The 15215-nt window shown below is 46.1% G+C and overlaps 1 protein-coding gene across 1 annotated transcript in view; it reads left to right on the top strand.

Moving 5' to 3' along the window:
- The window catches only part of LOC121549099 (acyl-CoA:lysophosphatidylglycerol acyltransferase 1-like), a 63754-nt gene extending 48796 nt beyond the window's left edge, over positions 1-14958 (top strand). The window contains exons 7-9 of the mRNA XM_041860934.2: positions 434-560; positions 13184-13290; positions 13599-14958. Coding sequence (XP_041716868.2) covers positions 434-560; positions 13184-13290; positions 13599-13750 — 386 coding nt within the window. The 3' untranslated portion in view covers positions 13751-14958. The remainder of the gene's footprint in view (positions 1-433; positions 561-13183; positions 13291-13598) is intronic.
- The last annotated feature ends 257 nt before the right edge of the window (positions 14959-15215 follow it).

Raw genomic sequence — 15215 nt, 5'->3', positions numbered from 1 at the left:
CCTTGCTTCCTCCGTCCTTGTTTCCTCAATTCCTCTCAAAGCTCATTGGAGGAGGAGGTCTGACAGAGGGACCATAGATCCTCCCTTCCAATGGGCTTTGAAAAGGAATTGAGGAAACAAGGACAGAGGAATTGAGGATTTGACGGCTAGTAATGTTTTCGAACCCGGCCTGTGTGTCTGTGCCAGACGTTCCTCTCCTGATGGCTTGAACCCCCCTCAGCTTCACTTGTCCTCTCTGTCAGACACACACACCCCTCACAGCGCCGTCTGTGCATGTGAGTTTGTTTGTAAGAGAGACAGACACTTTCTCTCTCTCCCTCCCAGCTGTCATCCCGCTTTCTCTCCCTCTCCTCTCCCCTGTCCATATATTCCTCACTGTCTGCCCATGATGCGATCTCATTCATGTCTTAACTCTCTCTCTCTGTCTGTGCAGGTAGTAAACCCAAAGGCCTGCAGTGGGTGGTGGACGTGACCATAGCGTACTCCAAAGCCAGGCCCATGGACATTCAGACGTGGATCTTTGGCTACAGACCTCCTACAGTCACACACGTCCACTACAGGTAAGGACTGAGCCGAACTACACCGACGCCTCGCTCTGTCCCTTTCTCAGTCTGTCTCTCTCTCTCTGCTTCTCACCCTCTCGCTCATTGGGTGGTGTTGGTTTTGGCCAGGTTGCGGTCCCTATATCTTGGCCTGGCACTCTTTCACATGGAATAAGAATATCCCAAGGCTCTTGTTGTTGTTAAGATCTAGTAATGATGGATTCATTCGACGGGGGCTGGTTGCTGGTACCTGTCACCCACAGACTATTTGCCTCTGCTGTGTACAGCAGGTTCCGTATGTCCTTCCGCTCAGCAGTTTCTACCTCTATCATTCTCTGGCCATTTTCATTAAAGAGGACTTGTATTCCAGAAGATTCTAAGGTCTTTAAAAATACTCTCCTGCTATTTTGAACTTCTCCTGTTGAAAAAGCATTATCCCGAGTATAAATGCAGTAATGTGCACACTTAAAGCTGTAATCCTTAATGGTGAAACTGCCATTTAAGGATTACCATTTGCGATATTACAACAACAAAGACGTTACTGCAAACAACGGACACGTTTTTTTCTCCCTCAGACATCAATGCACGCACGATAGAACAGCAGAATATGTAGTGTAATATTATTATTTTTTACAATGTTGCGCGACAAAACAAAAACAGCACGGTGGGGCAGACAGTGACTCTGTGTCCCCTACTGCAGATTCCATCTTTAAGGGTAAAAAAAAAAAGTTTTGAGCAAATGGTGTTTTTAGACGACTGCGAACTTCAAGAGGGTTGACCATTCATGGAGTTTGTAGGGGTTGGTCTGATAGGGTCTTCATTGTGGGGTCTTCATTCCTCCCCTGCATGCTTGCTGGAAGAATAGAGGACAATTGAGGACCCACCCAGCCCATTTGTGCCATGTAATGAAGATACCTGCACCACCTACTGAAGTGTGCTGTGCTATTGTGAAGTAATTCACATGATAAATGAGGTGAAAAGGAGCCTGGAGTGCCACTTTAATGGAATGACTGCTAATTTAGCATAGAAGGGACATGGAGATGTTGTTGCTCCATAGTAACCCCTATTCTTGTGACACAGTCCAGTCGGAAGTATGGAGCCACCCAACTGCAATACGGAGCCGCCCTCACCTCTGTACAGACAGAGAGGATTTTGAACCTACATTACACTGATAAAACAGCAACATAAAATGTAGGAATATTTCCTAATGCCGACGCCTACAGTTGGTGTGGCGGCGTTAGGAATTCCCCCACTCCCCTCCCCACCCTACCTTGACAGACATGTCAACGTCCCAAAAGGCACCCTATTTCTCTCACTATATAGGGAATACGGTGCCATTTGGGACTTTTGCCCATTGAAGTCGCGCTGGCCGCATGTGTCATCATGACACACCTGAAATTTAAGTGGCACTCGAGTCTCCTTTTCACCTCATTTAACACCTGATTTACTTAACAAACATCTCAATAGTTGGTCCGGTTAAGTCATGACATAGCACAAGTGGGGTGTGTGTGTGTGTGTGGGGTGTGTGTGTATCTTTTTGTTCTCTATTGCTCCTCAAGCAAGGGGGAGGCCGACGACATCACAACCTCCCATCAAACCAACTCCTTGAATGCCCTGCTCCTTGAAGTTTGCAGGTGTCTAAAAAACCCACTATTTTACTCAAAACATATTGTTTTACCCTTTAGTGTGTGTACTTTACTGTATTTATACTTGGGATATCGCTTTTGGTCTTAAGATAAGACGCTAGGACTGAATTAGGATTCATCACACAGGTAGGAAGAGGCCGAGGCTGGCACCGGCTGCTAAAAAAGCATTTTCATTCATGTCTGTTGCCCCTCTATACAGCTCTTCATTGAAGGAGGTCTCTCACGCTCACACACACACTCTCGCTCTCTTTCACACGCTCACACACACACCAAGCCATGTTCAGTCAATTGCTCTGGCAGCATTGATCCCCTCAGGTTCCCTTAACTGCCCCTCCTTTGAGTCCAGTCAAAGGTGTGAGCGTGTATGTATGTATGTATGTATGTATGTATGTATGTATGAGTGCACGTAAATACACACACACACATTAATAAGGCAGGAGTGCACAATTGACACGTACTTCTCCTCAGCTCTCTCATGTCTAGGCTCTTCAAACGGCCACTCGTAAGGTGGATGGCTTATCGTATATTGTTCTTATGACTTCCGCTTTGATTCATGTGTTTTTTCCAATGGTATCACAATGATCTCTGTGATATATATCTATTTTTTTAGAGCGGTGTCGTCATTCTAAATGCTAGAGTCAGACTGTGGTCTGGACCAGTCTGGACTGCACGCTCTCTCGCACGTGCGCGCTCTCACTCTCTCTGCCCTCTCCCACTCCACCATCCACTGCGTCCAAGATTGTGTTCGTTCAAGCACACCGTAGCAAAAATGTTTTAAAAACATTTCCCAACAGAAGGCAAACATTTGCATTTCTCACTGGATAACTATCAGTCGTCCCTCCCTGTTTCAGTCCATTTGGTGTCGAATGAACATGACACAGGGCTCCAGCCAGTCCAGACCTCCCTGGCCCTGCATGACTCTGGCTCTGCTGAATGGCCCTTCTCTCCACTCTCTGGTCTCTGGGGGCGGTGAGGCTGACGTCAGGGGGTGATCCGTGTGAGCCCTGGCGCCTCCTGCCCTCCACCAGCCCCCACTCTGTCCCCCAGGCCCCTCTCTCTGCTGCTGCTGGGCAGGCTCAGATTAAGACGAAAGACTCATTAGGCCCAGTAATGTGAGAGGCGCCGCTCCCGCCTACCCCACCTAGGGGACGCTCCGCTGGGCTGCGGCCACAATCAACCTCCCCTGCATGGTCAGCTCCGCTCCGGTAACACAGGTTATTGTGAGAGGCTGAGAGACACGTGCACACACATTCAGTCACACACACACACACACACACACACACACTGGCTGGGGATGTGGCTGAGCTTAGCAGAGGGAGGTCCTGTTGTGCACCGGTGCAGGTGCCGAGTCAACAAGAGGATTAACTTGCAGATTAGGATGAGACTGGGGCTGCAGGCAGATCCCTGTGTGTGTGTGTGAACCGTGCCAGTTGTAAAGGTTCCAGTAAACACTTTTTCTTTTGGGGGGGGGGTAGATCAGCTTTAATATTGCAGATAGATTGTAACTTCCATCAATGTAATTGTCTGCATCACTTCCAATCCCCCATATGTTTTTTTTTTTCTCGCATATACATACATACAGTGGGGAAAAAAAGTATTTAGTCAGCCACCAATTGTGCAAGTTCTCCCACTTAAAAAGATGAGAGAGGCCTGTAATTTTCATCATAGGTACACGTCAACTATGACAGACAAAAATAGAAAAAAAAATCCAGAAAATCACATTGTAGGATTTTTAATGAATTTATTGGCATATGATGGTGGAAAATAAGTATTTGGTCAATAACAAAAGTTTCTCAATACTTTGTTATATACCCTTTGTTGGCAATGACACAGGTCAAACGTTTTTCTGTAAGTCTTCACAAGGTTTTCACACACTGTTGCTGGTATTTTGGCCCATTCCTCCATGCAGATCTCCTCTAGAGCAGTGATGTTTTGGGGCTGTCGCTGGGCAACACAGACTTTCAACTCCTCCAAATATTTTCTATGGGGTTGAGATCTGGAGACTGGCTAGGCCACTCCAGGACCTTGAAATGCTTCTTACAAGCCACTCCTTCGTTGCCCGGGCGGTGTGTTTGGGATCATTGTCATGCTGAAAGACCCAGCCACGTTTCATCTTCAATGCCCTTGCTGATGGAAGGAGGGTTTCACTCAAAATCTCACGATACATGGCCCCATTCATTCTTTCCTTTACACGGATCAGTGCGTCCCTGGTCCCTTTGCAGAAAACAGCCCCAAAGCATGATGTTTCCAACCCCATGCTTCACAGTAGGTATGGTGTTCTTTGGATGCAACTCAGCATTCTTTTGTCCTCCAAACATGACGAGTTGAGTTTTTACCAAAAAGTTATATTTTGGTTTCATCTGACCATATGACATTCTCCCAATCCTCTTCTGGATCATCCAAATGCACTTCAGACGGGCCTGGACATGTACTGGCTTAAGCAGGGGGACACGTCTCGCACTGCAGGATTTGAGTCCCTGGCGGCGTAGTGTGTTACTGATGGTTGGCTTTGTTACTTTGGTCCCAGCTCTCAGCAGGTCATTCACTAGGTCCCCCCCCGTGTGGTTCTGGGATTTTTGCTCACCGTTCTTGTGATCATTTTGACCCCACGGGGTGAGAGATCTTGCATGGAGCCCCAGATCGAGGGAGATTATCAGTGGTCTTGTATGTCTTCCATTTCCTAATAATTGCTCCCACAGTTGATTTCTTCAAACCAAGCTGCTTACCTGTTGCAGATTCAGTCTTCCCAGCCTGGTGCAGGTCTACAATTTTGTTTTTGGTGTCCTTTGACAGCTCTTTGGTCTTGGCCATTGTGAAGTTTGGAGTGTGACTGTTTGAGGTTGTGGACAGGTGTCTTTTATACTGATAACAAGTTCAAACAGGTGCCATTAATACAGGTAACGAGTGGAGGACAGAGGAGCCTCTTAAAGAAGAAGTTACAGGTCTGTGAGAGCCAGAAATCTTGCTTGTTTGTAGGTGACCAAATACTTATTTTCCACCATAATTTGCAAATAAATTCATTAAAAATCCTACAATGGGATTTTCTGGATTTTTTTTTCTCAATTTGTCTGTCATAGTTGACGTGTACCTATGATGAAAATTACAGGCCTCTCTCATCTTTTTAAGTGGGAGAACTTGCACAATTGGTGGCTGACTAAATACTTTTTTGCCCCACTGTACATACATACATACATACATACATACATACATGTCATTACTTCCACACTGAGTAATCTAGGATGTTGGAGTATCTTTAAATGTACTTAAATAAATAATATGCCATTTAGCGGACGCTTTTATCCAAAGCGACTTACAGTCATGCGTGCATACATTTTTGTGTATGGGTGGTCCTCGCTGCCAACTGACTATTCTAAAATAATTATTGTGGATTTTCGGTCTGCCTTTGTTTGCACAATAGGGGAGTTCCTCTGTATTCGTTGGAATTGTACACACCTGTAGGCTGGTGGATTTACTTACTTAGGTATCCTGATCGGGTGTGTATGTATGTGTGTATGCGTGTGTGTGTGTGTGTGTGTGTGTGTGGTGGAAACATTGTTTTTGCCCCTCCACCGTACACTGTGATTCAGAAAGGAATTTGAGATGAATCCACACTAGGTACTATTCGCTCTCTCTCTTTCTGTGCTTTCCTTTCTCTTTCTGGCTGCTCTGTGCACTTTCAACTGCGTGTGTGTGTGTGTCAGAAAGGTGACTTGATTTATGATGTCCATGCTTGCCTGGTCATCAGTGGGCTAGGTGCCTATCAGCCGTACACATGCTTACACACACACACCTGGAAGGAAGTTTGCGGCCATATTACCTTTTGTGATTTTGGGAGGAAGTTGAATCGTTCCTGTTCTCTCCATCTCTTGTTCTCTCTCTCCCCCTTCCCTCTCTCTCCCGGGGTGTAGAATCAGGTGATGTGTACAGTGAGGGGAAAAAAGTATTTGATCCCCTGCTGATTTTGTACGTTTGCCCACTGACAAAGATGATCAGTCTATAATTTTAATGGTAGGTTTATTTGAACAGTGAGAGAAAGAATAACAACAAAAAAATCCAGAAAAACGCATGTCAAAAATGTTATAAATTGATTTGCATTTTAATGAGGGAAATAAGTATTTGACCCCTCTGCAAAACATGACTTAGTACTTGGCAAAACCCTTGTTGGCAATCACAGAGGTCAGACGTTTCTTGTAGTTGGCCACCAGGTTTGCACACATCTCAGGAGGGATTTTGTTCCACTCCTCTTTGCAGATCTTCTACAAGTCATTAAGGTTTCGAGGCTGACGTTTGGCAACTCGAACCTTCAGCTCCCTCCACAGATTTTCAATGGGATTAAGGTCTGGAGACTGGCTAGGCCACTCCAGGACCTTAATGTGCTTCTTCTTGAGCCACTCCTTTGTTGCCTTGACCGTGTGTTTTGGGCCATTGTCATGCTGGAATACCCATCCACAACCCATTTTCAATGCCCTGGCTGAGGGAAGGAGGTTCTCACCCAAGATTTGACGGTACATGGCCCCGTCCATTGTCCCTTTGATGCGGTGAAGTTGTCCTGTCCCCTTAGCAGAAAAACACCCCCAAAGCATAATGTTTCCACCTCCATGTTTGACGGTGAGGATGGTGTTCTTGGGGTCATAGGCAGCATTCCTCCTCCTCCGAACACGGCGAGTTGAGTTGATGCCAAAGAGCTCGATTTTGGTCTCATCTGACCACAACACTTTCACCCAGTTCTCCTCTGAATCATTCAGATGTTCATTGGCAAACTTCAGACGGCCCTGTATATGTGCTTTCTTGAGCAGGGGGACCTTGCGGACGCTGCAGGATTTCAGTCCTTCACGGCATGGTGTGTTACCAATTGTTTTCTTGGTGACTATGGTCCCAGCTGCCTTGAGATCATTGACAAGATCCTCCCGTGTAGTTCTGGGCTGAATCCTCACCGTTCTCATGATCATTGCAACTCCACGAGGTAAGATCTTGCATGGAGCCCCAGGCCGAGGGAGATTGACAGTTCTTTTGTGTTTCTTCCATTTGCGAATAATCGCACCAACTGTTGTCACCTTCTCACCAAGCTGCTTGGCAATGGTCTTGTAGCCCATTCCAGCCTTGTGTAGGTCTACAATCTTGTCCCTGACATCCTTGGAGAGCTCTTTGGTCTTGGCCATGGTGGAGAGTTTGGAATCTGATTGATTGATTGCTTCTGTGGACAGGTGTCTTTTATACAGGTAACAAACTGAGATTAGGAGCACTCCTTTTAAGAGTGTGCTCCTAATCTCAGCTCGTTACATGTATAAAAGACACCTGGGAGCCAGAAATCTTTCTGATTGAGCGGGGGTCAAATACTGATTTCCCTCATTTAAAATTCTAATCAATTTATAATCAGTTTTTCTGGATTATTTTGTTGTTATTCTGTCTCTCACTGTTCAAATAAACCTACCATTAAAATTATAGACTGATCATTTCTTTGTCAGTGGACAAACGTACAAAATCAGCAGGGGATCAAATACTTTTTTCCCTCACTGTTTATAATGAGGACTGTGGGGATTATTTGTCTCTTGTGAGTATGAATATAAAAAGTGACCCTATTTTTAGGGACTCATTTCCTTGGAGGACTAGCATCGCCATGGTGACACAGTAGTAAACGGACACAGGTGAAGCTGACTCAACACGCCTGAGTGAATCCACTGTGTATGATTTCTATCAAGGCCATCCATGTTCATTAGGCACAAAACGGTAGAAAACAGCTCTGAACAGGGAGGTACTACCTGAACCTGTACAATAAGAAAATGTTTTGCTACGGTAGGCCCTAATGAACGTGACCCAGACGCATCAGACACCAAACCCCTATCGGAGGTAATCTATCGTTAGTGGTCAAAGGTTTATGTGCAAGGTTAAGTCTGGCTACAGGCTATACTGAACAAAAATATAAACGCAACCCCAGGCTGTAGTGACGCCGCAACACTGCGATGCAGTGCCTTAGACCACTGCACCACTCGGGAGGCCCCTACTTTTCTTTTTTAGGTATCTGTGACCAGTCATGTATTCCCAGTCGTGTGAAATCCATAGATTATGGCCTAATTAATTTATTTCAATTTATTTCCTTATATGAACTGTAACTCAGTAAAATCTTTGAAATTGTTGCATGTTGTGTGTTTATTTTTGTTAAGTGTGTATATATAGATTTATATATGCCCCTCTGATTATCCTGTAACTGCAAGGTCCCACCAGGTCTCACAGTCGCCATTTTAGATCTTATAAAGTGGCTCTGCCTTTTTCTACAATGAGAAACCACTCTTGGTTAGAACAGTTTCCCCCTCACAGGACCTGTGGCAGTAGATAGTGGATACAGCCACGGGTCAAGTGTCAGTGGGAAGGTGTCCGTGCGCTTCCCTTAAGTCTTCCAGTGTTGTGTTGCTATGATAAAACTGACCCATCAATTAACTACAAAGGGGCATGTTTTACCATGCGGTGATGTGCTACCATGGCGACAGTACAGGTCTAGGGGACATGGAGGGGTTGGCGGTGTCATTGTGGCTGCGTCCAAATGGCACCCTATGAGGAGGTACTCTCTGAACTTGTCCATTTTTAAGAAACGCTTGTAAGTTTTACATTGCAAAATGTTTTGTTACGGTGTGTCCTAATGAACACAGCCCAGTTATTCGTTTTATTTTTACGAGCGACTTTAAGTAGTGAGTTCATACGTTTTCATACATTTTTTTCTTACTGGTCACCTGTGGGAATCGAACCCACAACCCTGGCTTTGCAAGCACCATGCTCTACCAACTGAGCCACACGTGTTAATCTCCGATCTGTCGTCGGTGCACTAGTCGCTGGATGATGGGAAAGGCTGGAGGTAATCAACAGGAGAAATCTGAGCCCTCCCAGCTCTGTCTGCACACACACACACCCGCACATACAGTGCATTCGGAAAGTATTCAGACCCCTTCCCTTTTTCCACATTTTGTTATGTTACAGCCTTATTCTAAAATTGATTAAATATATTTTTTCCCTCATCATTCTACACACTACCCCATATTGACAAAGCGAAAAACTGGTTTTTAGAAATGTTTGCAAATGTATTAAAACAACCCTAAGCACACAGCCAAGACAACGCATGAGTGGCTTCGGGACAAGTCTCTGAATGTCCTTGAGTGGCCCAGCCAGAGCCCGGACTTGAACCCGATCTCTGGTGAGACCTGAAAATAGCTGTGCAGCGACGCTCCCCATCCAACCTGACAGAGCTTGAGAGGATCTGCAGAGAAGAATGGGAGAAACTCCCCAAATACAGGTGCGCCAAGCTTGTAGTCATACCCAAAAAGACTTGAGACTGTAATCGCTGCCAAAGGTGCTTCAACAAAGTACTGAGTAAAGGGTCTGAATACTTATGTAAATGTAATATTTCCATTTTTATTTTTAATACATTTGCACCAAAAAAAAGTTTTTTTTGCTTTGTCATTATGGGGTATTGTGTGTAGATTGTTGAGGGGGGAAAAACGATGTAATCAATTTTAGAATAAGGCTGTAACGTATCAAAATGTGGAAAAGGTCAAGGGGTATGAATACTTTCTGAATGCACTATAATCAGATGCATACTCAGATACACCCTCACACGCTCACAGATACAAATTCATGCACACACCCTCTCACACACAATCTCAAAGATACACACACGCCATGGCAGGGTGTTTTGTTAACTGGCGGGCCGATGCCAAGTGGGTTATGGTGGAGCGGAGTGCCACTATCATCATGGCCCTACTCCAACACACTGCCTGCCTGTCAGTGGAGCGGCAAAACATCCTTTCAGCACTGGAGTACACTCAGCGTTACACCCCGCTGCATAGCACAACAAACAGCGTTAGAGCACAGGAGAGGTTATTGTTTTTTATGGGCATTATTTTGGCCTCGCTGACTCATTCAAGGGAGCCGCATTTTATTTTATTTTGGAGGCCTACATTACATTTAGGGATTTTTTTCACAGGTCATTTGCCCAGGCTAGCCCCACTCTAAACAGCAGAAAATGCTCCACCCAAAGGTTCCACTTACTGCAGTCGAGTAGGGCTCCACCACACCACCAGAGAAGGATCACTCTGCATGAATATCTTTGCCAGAGGAAAGCTCAGGGCTGTAGCCCCGTTTTACTGAGGTTAAACGCCCAAACCGCCCATTAAGTGGCTGAGCCAGCTAGCGTCCCTTTCCCCTCTAGGCTCTAGGATTACTGGGCTATCGTCTTACACCGGGACCGGAGAGGGTCTTAGTAATTAGGTTAGTTAGGCGTGCTACACTGAAACAGGTGTGTGTGGAACCATGGCTGGCTGGGCTTGGCTCTCATGTAGTGTATGGTTTGCATCCCAAATGGCACCCTGTTCCCTATATTCCTATATTCCACCCAAGTGGGTGCTGCCAAATGGTAGTGCTGGAGGAATAGCATGTTCAGCTCTCATAGATAACGGTATTGGCCGGTTGTATACGCGCATACCTCTGCGACTACTCAGACTCTCGGACTGTAGGTAGATGCTCTTAGTCTTAGGGTAGTTGCAATGACAGAACTTTGGTCCAGAATCTCTGTTGTAACTTATAAAATGTAGTTTTGGATGAGTGAAGAGGGGAAAGTGTCCGCTGTTGGTTCACTCCCTGTGACCTAAGCATGTACAGGCCACATTGCCACCTTCCTGGTTTGTTTATAAAGCTAAAGCGGTAGTGGTGGGTTACAGTAGAATCTTCAGCCCTAGAGGTATCTGTTGTGATGTATTATTGGGCTTTTTCCACAGTCTGTTCACCTCGATTGGACTGGGAAGATCAGCCATGCACATTCCACATCCCCAAGTCACCGCACATACTATTTGTGTCTGGGACATGGCCCGAAAAACACACACACACACACACACACACACACACACACACACAGAGAGATCCTGAAAGAGCTGACGCTTGTGCTCACTCACACACACCCAAGTCACCACACACACTGTGTTTGTGTCTGGAACAGGCCCTGAAACAAACGCTAACATCAGGCTCTATATTTCTAAACAGAGTAGTGTGCCTTATGCTACAGTGTAGCATTTCCATAACCGCATCTTTATCAGTCACCTTTCAATGTACTATACTCCACCCTTCCCATTGCTTTTCTCCAACATCATGTTCAGTAAGTCAGTGTAGAAAAACATTTTGCAACGGAAAAATAGAAACTGTTATTATTGGACGAGTTCAGGCAGCACCTCCCCGTTTTCAAACATTTTATCCATACTGAACACTGTTCTGGTGTCCCTCTCTCTCTGGCTGGGGTAGTGAATGAGAGTGTGTGGGAAATGATGATTCTCCCTGAGAGGAAACAAGGGTAACCTCTGCTGTCTGAAGGTGATTCTCAGTTGGATATTTATGTGTGTGTATGTGTGTGTGTTTGTGTGTGGCGAGAGCAGCCCACTAGGGACACCTGCTGGCCAAGACAGGAACAGCACATAGTATCATTGACCCTAGCACTGGTTCGGGGTGTTAGTGCGCATTCCTCCACTAGTGGAATTGTATTGGAACATACATTATGATCTGGACCAGAGCTATATTGACCCTTGCTAGCATCCCTATTGCTGATTCACAATGTCATCCTATCCAGTACTGTAGATGTTACTATTGTATTAGATGGGTTGTGTAGCTTTTCTGTTCAATGATTTTGTCATGGGAGATGAGTGGGAGTATCTGGCTTTTTCACAAAGCATGAGGTTTTTGGTTATAGCCTGTATGCTCCTTTGTTTACTTTCTGCGTTAGCCTTCTCTTGTTTAGCAAGACTGTAGCCTTGGATCTGACAGGATTGGATTTGGTCTAAGCAATATGGCAGAATCACAGCCTATCAGAGAGCAGGGTGGAGCTACTACCATATTGTTTCTACATATCCAATCCTCTCAGATATACACTAGTGCCTTGGTGGTGCAGGTTTTCGCACAGGGCCCGTGACAATGGAGCTGACTAATACAAAAATGGAACGGCACTCAGACCAGCAGGCAGCTGTTTTTAGCCCAGATATAGTCACTTAGTTTGGGGTTTCTCTCATTTGGGCAGGTTACGTATTACCTTGTCGCAGATCCATTTGTGCTAAGTTGCCAAGCTGGCAAGACCTCACAAACGAGTTCTGGGACCGACCAGGGTAGCTGAGGTAGCCTTATCCGATATAGACCTATTTCCCCTTACAGCATTAAACTCTCTCCCAAGTTGGCAAGACGGCACAAACAAGATCTGGGACCAGGCTTTTTATGTTGCTGTTTGCTGGGCCTGCTGTTTGTGTCTGTAGCCCTGTGGAGTCAGGAGCAGGGCAGGGATGGATCCCCCCAGGCTGGCTTCCCTGTCAGCACAACTGTCTCCCCTGTCACCATGACTATCCTGCCTGCTAATGAAGTCTCCTGAAAGAGCTGAGGCTTGTGCTGCTCTCACACACACACACACACACACACACACACACACACACACACACACACACACACACAGACACAGACACAGACACAGTCAGTCAGTCAGTCAGTCAGTCAGTCAGTCCTTAACCGGTCTCCTCCCCTTCATCTACACTGATTGAAGTGGATTTAACAGGTGACATGAATAAGGGATCATAGCTTTCACCTGGTCAGTCTATGTCATGGAAGGAGGTGTTCATAATGTTGTATACACTGTGTACATGCAGACACGCACACATTAACCAACTTGGGTTGCCGCTCACACCTCAACACACACACACTGTGTTGTGATAGACTCTTCTCTTGGATAGACTGCTCAGGGAGTGAGGAGGAGACACCCTCAGTTTGGACAACTGCCTCCGAAACAGCTCAATCCAGCCAGCCTTCGCTGAGAAGAACAATAATACTGTTATCTCTTTCCCCCTCTTTTTTTTTCTCTTTCTTCCTTTCCTCACTCTCCATCTCTCAAATTCAGAGTACTTCATGGGCATGGAAAGTGTTACCGCATACATATAGGAACATATTCAATCAAGTAAAATAAATCTCTCTCTCCTCCTCTCTCAGGGTGTACCCCATAAAGGAGGTTCCGGTGGAGACCAAGCCCCTGACAGACTGGCTGTACCAGAGGTTTGTGGAGAAGGAGGATCTACTGGCTCATTTCTACCAAACAGGTCTGTGTTCACCGCACTGCTTCTTTCAGTTTCTCTCTCAGGCCTCTATCTATCGCTTTCTCTCTCCCTCTCTGGTAACTCTCTCTCTCAGCTCATTTTCTGTCTGGCCTTTATCACTGTCTGAATTCTCTCTCTCTGGCCTCTCTCGCTCTCTCTCTCTCTCTCTCTCTCTCTCTCTCTGGCCTCTCTCTATTTCTGCCCTCTCTCTCTGCCTATCACTATTGTCTCTTCATAACATTGTGATTGTCCACGTTGAGGTGTGATCACAATGAAGCTGACCGTATTCTTTCATGTGCCCCCCATAACAGGAGCCTTCCCTCCGCCGAAAGGCCAGAAGGAGGCTGTCTCCCGGGCGATGACCCTCGACCCTGTGCAGCTCTGCGTCATCCAATTCCTGGCCTTCGCCTCGGGCTACCTGTGGTATAGCGTCCTTCAGTACTTCTACTGCTGTTTGTTCTGAGTGCACTGAGGAGGATGGCGTTTTTAAGGAGGTTCTTTAAAGTGAACCGGACCCTATTGGCACTGTTCCTGGATCAGCCGATAGCGCGCCCTCCCCGGTGCCATCCCTACGATGGATTGAATGTACATTTTGCAAAAATGGGAGAAAAAAAATTTAATAGACTATGTTGGAGTCTATTTTCCCACCTGGATACATGAATACCTGCACACACAGACGGACTGACGGACGGACAAACACACACACGATTGACTGAAGCCCATACTTTTGAACATGAATCATGTTTACACACACTAACTTCTTGGATACACACCCGCGCCAATCTAGATGATGGTCTCTCATTTCTCACACACTCCCGCACACATTTTTTTATGTTTACACACGTCCTCGTACACTTCAACTGAATTCACCCACACGCCCAGTTTTACTCTCAAATCAAGAATGAGGCTCAGGACTACAACTGATGTTGTTCTCAAGTGGACTCTCTCCCTGGTCTTTAGGTGTAGTTTTACAGTGTCTGCGTGTGTGTGCATCGTGTCTGCCCTCGTACCGCCTGTTGATTGGACGGTTGGGCCCACATTACAGAGAGAGGGGGCTGTTGTATGTACCCAATCAGAGACTACCACATCCGACCCCTCTCCTCTGGCCTTCATTGCACTAAAAGGATCCATACTGCCCCCTACCCCACCCCTGGTCCCACTCCTACTCCAGGAAATATTCCTGAACGGTAGCTGTTTGTTTTTATTTAGTTTATTTTAATCTGCCCTGCCCTCCAACTCCACCCCCTCTCCCCCTAACAACGGCCATTGCATTTGTTATCCTCGTTGGTTTTGTCGTAGTCTACCTACGTTGTCGTCTTCAAGACTTTACTATGTGTCTGTCTAAGACTGTATTCTGAGCTGACTGACTGAAGGGGAATCTTCTTGTTTACACTGGCGGCCCCCCGTCTGGGCCTAAAGGGAAGCTGGCGACGATGTCAGGCTCTTGTTAAGACTGTTTCCACAACGTGGGGTCGGTGGAAGGTGGTTCCGGAACCCGGGGGTGGGGGGAGCAATGCCCAAATGCTGATGACGAAACACTGATGGCACATTGGGACAGCACTCTGATCCGACCACCCTCCCTGAAAAATAACTCCCTTAACACCCGTGATGATGCGGATTCTCAACACTCCCTCAACACCTCCTGCCCTCATTCGTACATACACACACGCGCGCACACACACACACACACACACACACACACACACACACACACACAGATATGGTGCAGCTACACTGAGCAGATTGGATTTCTGCCCATATAGGACTGTCTCAGCGAGCCAAACTGAAAAAGGCGGACAAAGCTGAATTTCTCCCCATTGGACTCCATAGTTTTACAAATATTTAAGCCATATGCTTAGTGTCATGGGGTGGGGAATGACATAAGAAAAATATACTTTTTATAGACTGAGCTACCCTAATGCTCGGCA

Source organism: Coregonus clupeaformis, chromosome 33, assembly GCF_020615455.1.
Source record: "Coregonus clupeaformis isolate EN_2021a chromosome 33, ASM2061545v1, whole genome shotgun sequence".
NCBI classification, from domain to species: Eukaryota; Metazoa; Chordata; class Actinopteri; order Salmoniformes; family Salmonidae; genus Coregonus; species Coregonus clupeaformis.
This window is presented reverse-complemented; position numbering and strand designations above follow the sequence as displayed.